Below are 14,597 nucleotides of genomic sequence, written 5' to 3'. Positions count from 1 at the left end.
TCTTGTTATCTTTGCAGTGCTGCCTAATCCTGCTTCTGACAATCTTGGTAAATATTCTGGTAAATATTATTGTCCTGCTTTCTTAAGATCTGAGAATTTAGTCTTGAGTGCCATCCTTTTCTGTCTGAAGTAGCCCAATCTGCCTGGTTGGACAAAGAGACAAATTTCCATTCTTAATCCTCCAAAGGTATGAGAGTGACTCATTGCTCATATCATTATTCATCTGGGTGACAGGAATCTGCTAGCTCCAAACATTTAGGCTTGATAGCAACATGATTATATTTGTTAATAATACAATAATAATATTAATTTCTCAATATAGGCTTTTTACCTTTTTTATTGAGGTGAGAAGTTACTTTGGTGGGTTTATGTACTCTAGGGGCTGTTTCAAGGAACATCTCTCCTTATTTATGGTGAACACAGGACATGTTTCTTCCTATACTAAAATACCCTGTCTTGATCCTTTTTGGGGAACTATTTATCCTTTTAATTTTTACTCCTCTTCTGCCAAACCTGTGTGGGAGTATAACGTATTAATTAAGCAAAACACCTTGAAAACCTGAAATCTTTCCTTAGAATGAAGACTCCTTCTTTAAAAAGTTATCCTTCCAGCTGTTTCCTTCTCTTCTGTCTCCTTGCTGCTGTCTGGACCCAGTGTGCCCTCGTTTCTGCAGGCATTCTCAGCTGGCACTGCCCAGCCTGGTTTGTGCCGTGCCAGGCCAGATGTGTGACATTGCATGAGACCAGCCTTGCCCAGGGGCTGCCAGACTGCAGCTCCTCCTCTGACCCAGCCTGGGCAGGTCCCATTTCCTGGGTGACAGTTGAATTATGCATTATAGACAGCTGGATCCTACCATTCCTGATGGGAATTTCTGAAGAAGGAGATGTCCTGATTTCAGCCATTTGTAGGACTTGTTCTGTTGGATGGACAGTTTATTTAGGCGATGCAAACTGCTTGTACTTTTCACCAACCATTTGTGCTACTGAAAGCCCTGGAAATCTGCTGTTAGCTTGAAAATCAGGCCACTCCTCAGACACTGAAGTGTGAAAACAGAGGGGCCAACCTGACTGCAGGGCTGCTCAGAATGTTCACTGAAACTCAGGCTGGCTGCTCTGGGCCAGCTGATGGTCCTTCTCAAGAGCCTTGCTCCTTTTGACAGCATCGCCTATTCATTTTTGACAGATTCCTTTTCCCCTGCTGAAGTTTCTTTCTTCTTCTGAGTGATTTCTCTGTGTAGATACCCCCAGGTGTTTGCCTTGCTCTCCTTGACTGATATTTCTGTAGCAGATGGTACAAATAAACTTCTGGGTCAATACAAGTAACTGCTGCCTCCAGCTGTGCTCCTCGGGATTTTGCCTGGTGGCACCTGCAGAAGGATTGAACAGCAGGATGTCAGCTGCTTTCAGACTCATATTCTTCAAAAACAATTTTTCATTTTTTTGTCCCAAATTTTCTGTTCTTCAGCATACAGAATTGTATCTTCTTTCTCTCCCCTCATGATTTCACTGACCAAATTCTTTCTCTCTTCCATGTGAAATTTGCACTTTCATCTTTAACTAAACTCAGTGAAGTCTAGTTGAGACATCTTTAACTTTCTTCCCTCCCTGATTCACTGGATTCCATGATATTTAGTATATCTGGTCCCATGGAGTCTGTGTTTCTATGGCTCTTTTGAGGATGACTCATCTCTTCTTCCTCAAACTACTTCTGCTTCCAAACAAATTTATAATTTCTATTTTCCTCTTAAATGTGTGTGTTCTGTTCACCTTATTACAGCTAATTTGTCTCTTTTCATCTTTATCTCTTTCCAAAACTATTCCTGTACTTTTATCTTTTTTTTTTCATTCTCATCCTTGGGGATACCACAAGCAACTTCCCTTGTCCATGGTAAGACTTGCTGCTTCTGCACAGCTTTTTGAAAATGAACTCTCTGATTATTTTATTCATAGTCTATAGACTGAGAAGGACTTGCAAAGAATCTGGTTGATAATTGCTGCTGTGAGTTAAAATAAATATGAACTGTGTTATCCCTGAAGAGTGTTTGTATAACCTGTATTTCCAATCTCACTTTAAAAATTACTTTTGCTTAATTGGAGATGTGAGGTTTAGTCCCTTTTAATTACTTTTGTATAGTGCTTAATTCTAATTTCAAGATGGAGCAAAAAATACCAGCAGTGAAGCAGTTAATGACTGAATAATGCCATACATGTGGCCCTTGTGATCCAAATAAAATGCAATTATAAAAGCATCTTGTCACTGTTCAGTCTGATTTTCCTATGTCTCAAACAAAGTCTTTTGATCAACTTTAATTAGCATTATCATCTTGAGATGTATTGGAAATATCTTCATCTTTGAGATAATTGTGTTTAATACATAATGTTACTGAGTTGAACTAGAAGGAGAAAGCAGGAAGAGGACAAACATAAAATTTCAGATGCACAGATTTCTGAAAACAAATTAAAAACCAAACTGCTGAGGTTTTCTGTTTGGATTTTTTTTTAATCTTGCTTTCTTTCAAGAAGTGGAAAATCAGCTGCTAATGTGGCTAGAAAAAGCCTGGAGAGGGAGAAATATGTATAGAAATATGTATAAAATAAATAGTATTCCTGCCTTTATTTCCTGGTCAGGTGTAAGGGTTAGCTAAGACTTGTGTTGGAGCATTGCTGTACATGCAGAGGTGAATGTGCTCACATCTGTGTCTGGGAAGCCTTGAAAAAGCCCAGCCCCTTTCTGCTTTCATCTTTGAGAGGTGAGGCTGGTACTGTTTCAGAAATGAACGTACAAGGAAAGCATCTGCCTTTGTTTTTTTAATTAGAACAAGCAACTTCATTGCATGGCCAATAGGCTTGGACCTATCTTGTTCAATTAGCATCAAAAATGTTTGAGATCATCACCTGGGAAATGCTGCAAATCAAAGTGGCAGTGAGATTTTTGTGTTAGTCTGACATTGACATTATAGCTACTCCCTCAGGTGAATCCCCATAGGGGTTCACTGCTGCTTGTTGCCGTCAGGGGTGAAGGCAAAGTTATCAGCTTTATTGGTTTTTCCTCTTTCATACAAAATCAATCTTTGTTTCTGAAAAGATCTTAAAAAAAATTCTGTAAAGACTCAGTAATATCCATCTCTCGTCACTAGGGTCTTATTTCTGAGATTCACAGATGTATTTCTCAGGAAGCTGCTGAAATACCATTTGAACAACAGCAGAAATTTATTAATTTGATGTGTCAGTTTGCAACCCGGCCTGTTAAAAAGGAAAATCTTGTTCTTGAAGGGCTACTTAATAATCTTCAAAATGGCAAAATATTGTCCCTCCTTTCAATACTGAAAGCAACCTGGATCTTATAAGCCTGTCAAAACGTGTACTTGTGTTTTTCACTAAATTTCATGCATTTAAGGGATCAGGTGGTCCACATGTGCTGTGCTACGTGCAGAGCTTGGGATTGTTCCTTAGGCAGGACCAAGCAGCTCAGGCTTCTGTAGGGTTTGTTCCTTAATGAGAAGAGAAATGGCAGTTGCTGCCCTGAGCATTGCTCAGGAGAGCAGGGTCTGTAAGGCATTAGCTAATGTGCTCTTGCTGAGAGTGCCCAGCTCTGCCAGAGCTCTGGAGGCTCCTCTGAGCTTGAGATGTTTATTGATCAAATACAGCCTTGAAATTGCATTGCAAGCATTTCTGTCCATGCTGCATTTAATTGATCTACATTTCTAGAGCCCTCTGTACCAGGGAGACAGGTCCTATTGATTGTGCTTTTTGAAGAGAGAATAAATTCCCAAAAAGGAAGTTGTTAATTATTGTGTTATGTTTGCAGTGGCTCTTTGGGTGTGCTTCCTTCTATTTGCCTGGCTATATTTTTCCTGAAGAGATTATAGTTAAAGAATACCATCTTTTTGCAGGCAAAGCATCCTTCCAGTGGCAGTTCTCTGGTGTGGGTTGTATGAGCTCATAGCTCTTGAGTTTGCAAGCAGTGTTTCTATTTGTGGCTGTAAAACTGTCAAGAGGAGAAATTGCAATGGCAATAAACTGGAAATGCATTTCACGTTCTCACCTTTGCCCCAGCACATCTACAGTGGCATATAGTCTGGGATTTAACTGCTAATGGATGAAATGAGAAAATTTAATTGGGAGAGGCTCTTTTTACTGTAGGGATAAAATGGGCAATGTTTGCTTGCCTGTTGCCCGTCACTTCCTTTCAAGGGAGCTGCAGGAATGAGTCCCTGGTGTTCCCCAGGCAAGCAGCTGCAGATCCCCTGGCTGTCATGAGTGCTTTACAGCTTTTATTGCCAGCCACAGCTGTGACTGTGTGCTCAGGGATTTGATGCTAAAGTTTACTTGGGACTTCATCTGCCTTCCTGTTAAAGACAGCAGTGCTTGTGTTGATTCACATCAGCTGAACACCTTATTCCCACGTCCTGTCTGACATGCTGATGGAATTACAGAGCCGCTGGGAAAGGCTGCACTGCCACAGCAGGGATGGCCTCAGCTGTGCTGGGTTATCAGATGTGAAAGGTTACATCCCCATGATTTATGAGCTGCCCCTGAGGAGCTGCTCTCAGCCTGCAGGCTGTCCTGAGCTGTCACTTTGACAGGGACACATGATGGTTGTGTCCTCAGCATCCTCTAATGACAAGATATAATGCCAGCACAAACACCTGGAAGCAGTGCAAATGGCACGAGGAGTTATTTCCTCCCTGCAAGCCCACTGTCCCATGTGAAAAGAACATGATTATTAACATGGTTTATAGAATCTTATGGCACTAAGCATAGAGAGTGCACCAGAAGATCCCAGAAGGCCCCAATGGCCTTTTAACCCCATCTGTGAGTTTATTGGCCTGAATTGGATTTTTGTTGCTCTCACAGTGATTATAAATTATCCAATTCACAGCCTCACACCCTCTGTTATTTGTTGAACAAATACAAGCAGGTCAGAGGCTGAGCTGGCAGCCTCTGCAGCGTGGCACAGGCATAACCAGGAGGCAAACATCCCTGATTCCATCAGGGATTGTGCCCAGCAGGTGCTGCTGCTAATTAGGACTGCCAATTAAGTAGTGATGTGCCTAAAGTTAAAGTCAAACCCAACTTGTCTTTTAGGCAGCCAGCTGACAACTCTCCACTTCAATGCAAAACCAATTTCAATATTATCATTTTATTTTTACAGAATAAATACCATCAAAATTTTCACCAAAGGAAAAACTTCCTAGTTTTTGTTCTTTTTGTGATTCATACCTTTTCACCTCAAAAGAGGAGGGCAAGCTGTGAGAGAATTTGTCTGTTTGAAAGAAAAATTATAGATTTTAATTTTTCATTAAAATATATTCAAAAATATATTTCACAAATTCTTCATTGTTCTCATGGGAATACAATAGCAGCTTACAACCAGAACTCACTGAAATGTCCAAATCTTTAACCAGATTTTTAAGAATTTACCAGAGATGGTTAACTCTGTTAAAATCCAATTTTAAACAGGGATGGTTAACTCTGAAGAGTGTTTGAGGGAGAAAGAAAAAGGCCTGTAGGCAGCATGAGAATCTGTAGTCATAATAATTTATTGCTTGCAACCCTCCAGGATAGCTGCTATGATACATGAAGAGAGAGCCCCAGGTATGGGTGCTCTCATCATAAAAACACAGGGGAAACATCCAAAGGATGAGGATGAACAAAGATCCTGAACTACACCTGGGACAGGCAGATGTTTGCTGTGCTCCAGGGTGTCTGTCCATTTACCACTCTCAATTTTGACAGTAAGCACTAAATTATTGAACAAATACAAATACACTTTCCGTAAAACTGTATGAAGGAGCTAAAATGTGAATAACTGTTTTCTTCCTGACCTTCTATGAAAAAATATCTCTGCTAAACAGTTTGGCCCATTCAGGGTTTTCTGTCCTGGCTGACCAAGTTCAGACAACTTCTGCAATTAATAACTTCATTTAATTTGGCATCAGATGGCTGGGGTAACTTAATTTCAATTTACATTATGATGCTTTCTGTGGTTGTTTAATCTAATATATGTTTCAGTGTTCACTGTAATGTTCATTTTGGCATTATGCTCTGCAGGGAATAATTTCCAAGGGATATTCCAGCTGTAGCCACATGAGCTAAGAATTGGAAAACTGGTTTGCAACTGGGCAACTGCTGTCTGTGCCAGAGGGCTGCAGAGATGTGAAAACATTTAAATTTGCTGTTCCATCTAGGAATACTTTTCAGAGTGATCTCTTCAGTATCAATTCTGAAATCTAGTATCTTAAAAGAAGTGTGTGGCTGAATGAGCACAGCTTTCATTTCACTGCTGAAGTGACCAGAGTTCAGCACTGCAAGCTGCCAGCTCAAACTTAAGGACTCCTATGGCACTTCCACTCATGGCAGGATTTTCTGGCATCAGTTTTTCTGATGGCTGATTCCTTCTTCCCTATAACTTGCTGTCCTTTCAGGAAATGCAGTTATTCTCATATTCTTGTTATTCTTACATTTTCAGGATGTCTTCCTGGCCAGAAGATTGCTTCTTTTGCAACTTTTTTTTTAAAGAAAGAGAAACAAACAACCCTGTTTCTCCGGTTCACCTGATGCATAGAAACTTGCCTCTAGGAAAAAATATTTTTTAGTAATTTCTTTCCAATTTCTTTACTCAGTACCTGAGTGCTCTTCTAGAGGTTTTTTTTTTTTTTGATTGTGGTTTTTGGTTTTTTTTTTTTAAGATTACTTCCTTTGGCTGCATTAAAACTTTTTTAGGTAATGCTGTTATCTAATATCTCTAAATATTACAAGTAGCCTGGAAATAAAATGAACAGGTGGAAGTAGCTGTGTGCCATCTAACCCCCATTCTTTTCAGAAGCTATTCTGAGTTTTAGTCTTCATTTCATTTGGGGCTGAGATCAGGTACTTGGTGAGCTGTGCTGAATTTATCCTTCATTATGCTATTGTAACTGGGACAAAATCTTTAATCTAAAAATATATTCCCCCCACTCAGCTCTTCAAGTTTTGTGTTTTGATAAACTGATGCGTTGCAAAAACTTCTTGGCTTGGCTTCTGAGATGTGAAGTGGGACAATCTTCCATTGTATAAATTAATCATAAAGGCACGCTAAATTTTCCATTATTTTGTTGCTAAGGGAAGTGTTACAGGGACTGGGAAGGTGTTTGGGCAGAGGGGTGGTGGATGGGAGCTCCTGTGAGTGAGGAGGGTGAACGTGCCCATTCAGGTAACCACAGCCAAGGGAGGAAGGGAGGCTCTTCATGGATTTCCTGGCTGCTGGGATTGCCCTGACAGGCGAGGTGAAGCCTCCACAACCTCTCATGGTGGTGTTAATGTCTGTCAGAACCTGCTCTTTCAAATTTGGTCTGTGTTTCCTGTGTGCAGGTTGAAGTGAGGATAGTTTAAGCTGGGAGAAAAGCTGAAAGCTGGTTCTGTGCTCCTGAGTTCATCATTTAACTGGGTTATACTTTGCTGACCTGTGCTGTTGCAGGGGGTGGTTGTTCAATTTTCCCCTAATGAATTGGCAATATCAAGATGTCAAGAAATCCACTCAGTGTGTGTGAAGTTCAGTTCTGTGAGGAGCCATTTGAATGTGTACTGAAAGATAAAGTCACTGCTGGTGATGAAGTGCATCAGATAAGCTGAAATGCATTTTAGTCAAAACTGTGTCAGAGGAATCAACAGTCCTTCTTGCTAAAGGTTAAATATCTGCTTTTGCTCCAGCAGTATCAAAGTGTCACTTCAGAGACTGTCATGGGAGCCTCATCTTCAGAGCAGCATTGTCTCCCTTTGATTGCTGCGCCATTCCACAGTGACCTTTCAGCACTGGATCCCCAGCACACAGAGACACAAATGATGCTCTCCCTCATTGTTCACTCTTGACACACTTTCTTTTATCCCTTCTGTGGAGAAAGAAGGGATGAAATGAAAGTTTATGACATAAACCCGTCAGATCTTGCAGACAGTATATTTGTACTTGCTGCCTTCCCAACACTGCTATTGATGATCTCCAAAAACTTAACTTAGTCTGGCCTTAAGTGGACACTGTATTTTTTTTGGTTTTTTTTTTTTTTTTTTTTTTTTTGCCTCATGTCATTGTGGCTCCAGAACTACTGAGCAGATTGGCATTTTTGATTTTTACTTCTCATTCCATCAAGAGAACAAAGTCATTGACGGATCATGTAGTTGGTTAAGGAAGCAAAGGAACATTTTTCAATTGTGTTATAATTCTGTGTAAGGGAGAAGTGACTAATAAAAGAGCATTTTCCTTGTCTTCCTTTTCAGTTTTCATCATAGAAATTTTATGAAAAATTGTGTCAATAATAAAGATGGGGAAAATTATAGGGAAGCATTTTCAACTTTTCTGAAATTGCTTTTTCTCTACAAAGGCAATTTTGCATGTGTGCAGCAATGCTTGAGAATGAATTTTTGCTATAGCTATTCTGATTTTTCAACTCTTATCCTTCTTGATGAATCATAAATATTTAGTTATGGGATTGTCGACACTTATTTTTCACATATCTCCCACTTCAAATTCTTACATTCAGTAATGCCCTTTGGGGTTTTTCTAGAACTATTCCAGTTCATGATTTCATACCACCTGATGTTCTCTGATGCTGTGAGATAAAATCTCCCCATTGCCTTTTCTCTTGGTGCTTGCTCGATGAAGGACATTTGCCTTTGTAGTCACTATTATATAAATATTCCAAACTGTTTACTTTTCGTTCTAGCCAAGATTATATTGCAGCAGTTTTTGTGAGGAGGTTTGCAGGCCTGCCTGTAGCTCAGATGAGCCACAGCTCTGTGTCCTGCACTGGCTGGAGGTGCCTGGCCAGCCTGACCAGCTCGTGGCAGTTATTAACCTTTGTCATTCCAGCCTTGGCAGTTCTCTCTCAGCTCTCTAATATTTCTCTCCAGTTTATTTAAACCTCCACAATGTGACAGAGCTGTTCACTCCCTGCTGAGGCTGCAGTGAGCTGACAATTGTGAATTTGTGTGTGGCTGGGGCTCGCAGGGGGCTCTGGGTGCGGGGTCTGTGCTCGGCGTGTGGAGGCTGCTCTGCACTCAGGGTGTAACCCCAGTGGCAGCGTGCTCAGCTGGCAGCACACTGCAGCTTTCCTGCCACAACAACCAACACCTGGGGCTTGCCAGTCTCTGGAGAAAGAACAGGGAGAGCTGGAGGTCCAGGCTTCCCAGTCCTGCCTGGGGAATGACAAGACAAGGCTGGGCTCCTGTGTCCAGCAGTCCCTGCCATGCACCCAGCCTGGTGTTCCATCAGAGCCCAGCAAAACCAGCAGCTGTGGCTTTCCCCACGCAGACATGGCAGGAAGGAAAAGTCCTCTGTGTTCCCAGCAGCCTTCTGGCCTGCACACACCCCTGCCTTGTCTTCCTCCAGGGGTGATCTAGCTGCCAGCTTTACAAACTGCTCAGAAAGGGTCACATTTTTGGATTTGCCCAGATTTTGCTGTCTCCGTTTTTGGAAACGCTAATTGAGAAATGTTTGTAGTTACCTGAAAGTTCTTAAAAATTTGGAATGCCAGAAATTCACCTCCTAGTGATGGAAGAGTTGGGTGCCCTAAAATCTGAGCTCTTCAGCTGGGGCTTGTTTCTCCCTGCCCACGCTGCAGGGGTACAGCATGTTCTGGAGCTTTGCAGGAGCAGTACTTCTGTAATCAGCACGATGAAGAGATGATTAAGCCTTGAGAGGTTATAAGAGTTATGTTGGAAATGCAGAAAATATATTGTGAATATAAGTTTGTGTTTGTGGACACCAAGAGTTTTTCAGGGCAATCAATTTTTGATTTACAGTTAAGACATTGGCAGCGACCACACAGGAGAACCTTCAGCTCTCAGCATCTGTCAGGAAAATACCTCATGTTTTTAAATTGATTCATGTAATGGGATTTGTTGTGACCTTAGAGAAGCAGAATGGAAAAAGTCCTCAAAAGTAAAGCTTCCTGCATCCTCAGAACCTGTTTCTTGTGTGAACACTGCACTGATCCCAGGCTCCTGGGAAGCGGGGAGGTGCTTCCACAGTGAGTGAGTGAAACTCTGGCTGTGCTTTGTCTCTCTGTCCCAAGGTTTTACTGCAGTGTTCAGTAACTAAGGAGGCAAACTGCACGTGAAGAGTGTAATTTCAGAGGCAGCACAAGGCTTTTGCCCTGGAGCCTTTAGCAAAGAGATCTTCTTCCTTTGTATTTCTGACTGAGGCTGTTTTGACAGAAGAATAGCTGATTCTCTGTATTTTCTCTGTGTTTAGCAGCACGTGTTTTATGTGCTTGCACTGCAAAACTATAAATCCCAGAATAAACAGACGACAAATTCCAGAGCGTGTTTGAAGTTGTCTGGTTTCAGCAGTGTTTGTACCCACAGAGAGAGCAACACCTCCCAGTCCCTGAGCCATGAGCATCCTCTGGGAGGGGAAGAGCCCTTCCCCTTCCCCACATATAACTGCAGATATCAGCCAGTGAGACTGGGCTGTACTGATTTTGGTAATTGTCTGCTGTAGATCAGAAAAGCTACAATGTCCTGAAGGTACAAGCAAGCAGGTTTGTGAGGTTTTTTCCCACTGTGAGCCTACCCAAAGGACATAGATTTTTGTTGTTGCTCTCCATACAAGGAAATATTGTCTCTGTGCATCAAAGCCCATTAATTTAGGAAACTCTGATCTTATGTTGAGGGCTGCAGGCTTGGGCAGTTGCAGCAGTGGCTCTCAATTGTCAGCGTCCGGCTAGCTCCAGCACTGCCAGCAGCACGAGGGGCACTTCTCCCGAGAGCTGGCTTCGGGATAGCGCCTAAGGCAGTGCCCAGCTTGCGGCTGTAGGCACACCTTGGGCAGGACGGAGTCTGGTAAAGGCTGCAACCGGCGGAAAGAAGAGGGCGGACTCCAACTGTGGCTTAACCCGGGCTTTAATGAACCCCGGAGCGAGCGATAGGAGGAAACGGGGGGCGGGGGGGGCTGACAGCAGGTTTTAAGGGGTAGGGAGAACAAGGGAGGTGCCAGGCATTGGGCCAATGGGGGTGCAGTGGGGAGGGGGGTCCAAGGGATTGACACGTAGGTAACACCAACGGGAAACATTCTGGGGAGGGGCCCCGGTTCCTCAGCCAACCATCGAACTCCCCTGCTGGAACATTCTAGCAGTAAGGGTGGGGAGTGAGAGTGATTGGCGGGGCACTGGGGAGGGGTCAGAAGAAAAGATCCAAGGGTTTCCAGGGAAACCAGGGCGGAGTTTAGGGGATACATTGTTGGCTGAGGTGGAGCCAGGAAGACAGACAGCTCCAAAGGCGGGAAGGGAGAACTGGGGCAGAACCATTTTCAGACAGAAGGGGATTGGAACAAACCAACCTAATAACAAAACACACTGCAACAGGCAGTGCCCCAGCACCCTCTTGACTCTTTCCAATTTAATTACCCCCAGTGCCAGGTAGCCATCCGTGTTTTATTTATGGATTGAATTTGTGACATCGCCTACCAGATGTTTAGTGATTTTCTGCATATTAAATTATCCATTTAAAGGAAGGAGGAAACCAGATTTTGAGCATTGGTGGAGTTAATCTGACTTTTAAACTGAAGGTTGCACCAACTGAATTTTAGGGAAGAGGGGAAAAGCAAGAGAACTGATGGCCCAACTCTATTTTTAGTGGTTGCATGAACCACCTCTACTCTGAATTAACCACTTCACTAAATTTCAGTTAGATGATGTGAATGGTGACTGTTGAGATAAATATCCTGGAAGGAAGGCAATACAGAATAGTAATTAGTGACAGGAAGTTCCCTTTTTCATGACAGCAGACAAAATCCAACAACTCAATTCTCTCCTGGTATTCGTCTTGGTTTAATGTGAGATAGACACAGGTTTCTTCAGTGCCACATTTTTAGTATCTGATTTAGAGTTCTGAAAAAGTGAGGGTTCTATTGATTGATTATTTATGAATAAACTTTGAATTATGATATGCATGAAAGCATTTTGGGCCTTTTTTTCTGTTAGTAGTCAGAATGTGATATGTCTAGGTCCTTCTCCATTCTGTGGGTATAAATGAAAAGCTCTATCAACATAAACTGATTTAAGCTTAGTAGCAAGCGTGACTCCAAAACTTCATAGCAACAGAACTCACAACTGCTGCATCCTGATATAATGTAATTGAAGCTGATGCTGTTGTACCTGTTTGTGCCACAGTACATTTATTTTTATAGCTGCTTTTCCATGGAGACAGGCCCCAGCTGTTGGTGGGCAGTGTGGTGCCAAGCTGTGCCAGCTGCAGCCCCTCAGAGGGTTCCAGCAGTGCTGCAGGTGCTGCTCTGTGCCTCTGCAGAGGCTCCGCAGGCAGAGCTGGCCGTGCCTGCAGCTCTGGGGAGGCAGGGGGAGACTCCCACATCATACAGCAAAGCCAATTGTCCTTCCTGCTCCTCTGACTCCCGACAGGATCACAAAGATGCTGGGAAGGGAGGGTTCCTGGGAATGGGGGGGCTTTGATTTTTTGTGTCATTCAGGTGAGGCTGGAGCTGAGGCCCCAACAGCTTTTCCCTCATGTTGTTGTAGGCCGCTGCTCTTCTGCAAGTAGTAAACATCTTAAAAGTTTTTGGCTGCAGATGAGGGCAGTAATGCAAAATAAAGCTTTATCTGTTTCTTCCTGAAGTTTGCATATGAATTTCTGGCAGTGCAAAAATGCCTTTTCTTTGACTGGGATCTGCTGCTGTCAAATGATTGTCCTTCCAAATGGCCTCCTCTTCTTGTACGTGCATTTTCACTGCCTTCATTTGTGAAATGTCCATGCACCTGCCTTCTAGCTTGCTTTACAGTGCTTCTGACAAGGTATCCCTGGAGGACATTGCTTCTTTTCCTTTCTTTCTGGATTTGTTTTCCACTCCTATTGTGTTCCCTGTATTCTTTAGAGAATGGGATTATCCCATTCTTCCATTTTTAGGTAGATAGGGTAAAAGGCTTAAACTTTTTCACAAGTTCTTTTCTTCCTGCTGTGCTCCAGATACACAAATAGTATGTTTGGAACTGTGAATCATAAAGAAATATTTTCTATCAAATTTCAGTGGAATTTAGGTAACTCTATGACATATGCTCCAGTATATCAAGGACTTTGACATACTGGAGCACACCAAGGACTTTGTCTTATCAAGGACTTAACCTCCACCTTCACTGTTTATTTTTGGAAAGAGAAGTAAAACAAGGGTGTGTATGTAAAACTGGTGAACATTTTCAATCTCCTTCAGTATTTGAAATATACTAATTGTCTATTTCTGTTTCAATTCTAAGTTCTCTGTTGTAATTTCTGTTGGTTTTAGAGACCATTTTTCATCTGAAGATAGTCATTACCCATACCAAGAGCAAAGATATGAAGATATCAGGGCAAGACATTTTGTAGATTGGTTTCTCCTGCTCAGTATTTTTTAACAGCATCCCTTAAAATAGAAATGCAAAACTATGTGTCCTACTTTCCCCTCACTAAAATAGATGCCTTTTGTTAATTTTAGATACAGCAGAGCAGGATATGTAATTAATGATATCAAAGAATCCATATGATATTCAACAGGGTCCTAACATCAAGGACAAAAGAAGTCTGACAACAGCTGTCCCTAATGATTTGGTTTGTAAAATGTTGTCTTTTATTTCAGGAAGTTGGATGCTTTCATCTATGATGCAGCAGTGCTGAATTACAAGGCTGGAAGAGATGAAGGCTGCAAACTTGTCACAATAGGCAGTGGGTACATCTTTGCCACTACTGGCTATGGGATTGCTCTCCAGAAAGGATCACCTTGGAAGAGACAAATTGATCTCGCCCTCCTTCAGTTTGTGGGAGATGGTAGGGACCAAGCTTTTTCCTTTCCTTTCTTCCTCTGTGTATGCACAGTTAATTCGGTTTTAGTAGCTCTGAGCCTGCTAATACTGTTCTCTTGAAGTCTTTAAAATACAACAAAAAAGGTAAAACAGAGTAAAATTACTTCTTGGTGCTGAGACAGGAGTTCTCTTCCAATCACCTAACTCACCTCACCACCAAGGGCATCAGCCTCTATTTTCAGAAAGTATTTTCATATACATCACAAAGCAAAGCTGGCCTAAGTGTTAGAGAGCATTTGTCCATTTATTTATTTCCTTTGTTTTTGTCTCTTCCTTAGTAGATGAGTTATCTTTCAGCATGACTGTTCTGCTATTAAAAAGTGTTTAGCTCAGTTCTGAGCTGATGTGAGTGATCCCTAATCCAGGATGGTCTCATTCAAACTTCTGGTGAAAGAATGCCTATGAAATTGAATTGGGGTGACTAATTCATTGTACTCATTGTACTTCAAACAAATATTTTTTATTCTAACATGAAATAAAAGAACTGTAGGTCCTCTTGGCACTTCTGCCCTGCAGTAGAAAACTTGCTGCACAGCTTTGATATATTTGAAAACAGCAATGATGACTCAATCTCCACAGAGGGTATGAACTCCTTTTTGATTGTAGAAAGCTTCGTGTTTCACCTGTGGAAGCAAATAGAAATATGGTAATCAAAAGTCTTCTGTGGTGTGTCTGATGAAATCCTCTATCAGATTGGAATATGGTGTGTATTACATAATCTTTATTTTGGTTTTTCACATAGATGTGTATGTTGACTCTGCATTTCTCTATCAGTGA

The 14,597-nt window shown here is 41.9% G+C and overlaps 1 protein-coding gene across 1 annotated transcript in view; it reads left to right on the top strand.

Moving 5' to 3' along the window:
• GRIN2A (glutamate ionotropic receptor NMDA type subunit 2A) overlaps nt 1-14,597 on the top strand; it is a 146,576-nt gene that overhangs the window by 118,380 nt on the left and 13,599 nt on the right. The window contains exon 12 of the mRNA XM_066560689.1: nt 13,598-13,785. Coding sequence (XP_066416786.1) covers nt 13,598-13,785 — 188 coding nt within the window. The remainder of the gene's footprint in view (nt 1-13,597; nt 13,786-14,597) is intronic.

Source organism: Molothrus aeneus, chromosome 16 (assembly GCF_037042795.1).
Source record: "Molothrus aeneus isolate 106 chromosome 16, BPBGC_Maene_1.0, whole genome shotgun sequence".
Lineage (NCBI taxonomy): Eukaryota > Metazoa > Chordata > Aves > Passeriformes > Icteridae > Molothrus > Molothrus aeneus.
The sequence above is the reverse complement of the archived record's forward strand: the minus strand, read 5'-3'. Positions and strand labels throughout refer to the sequence as shown.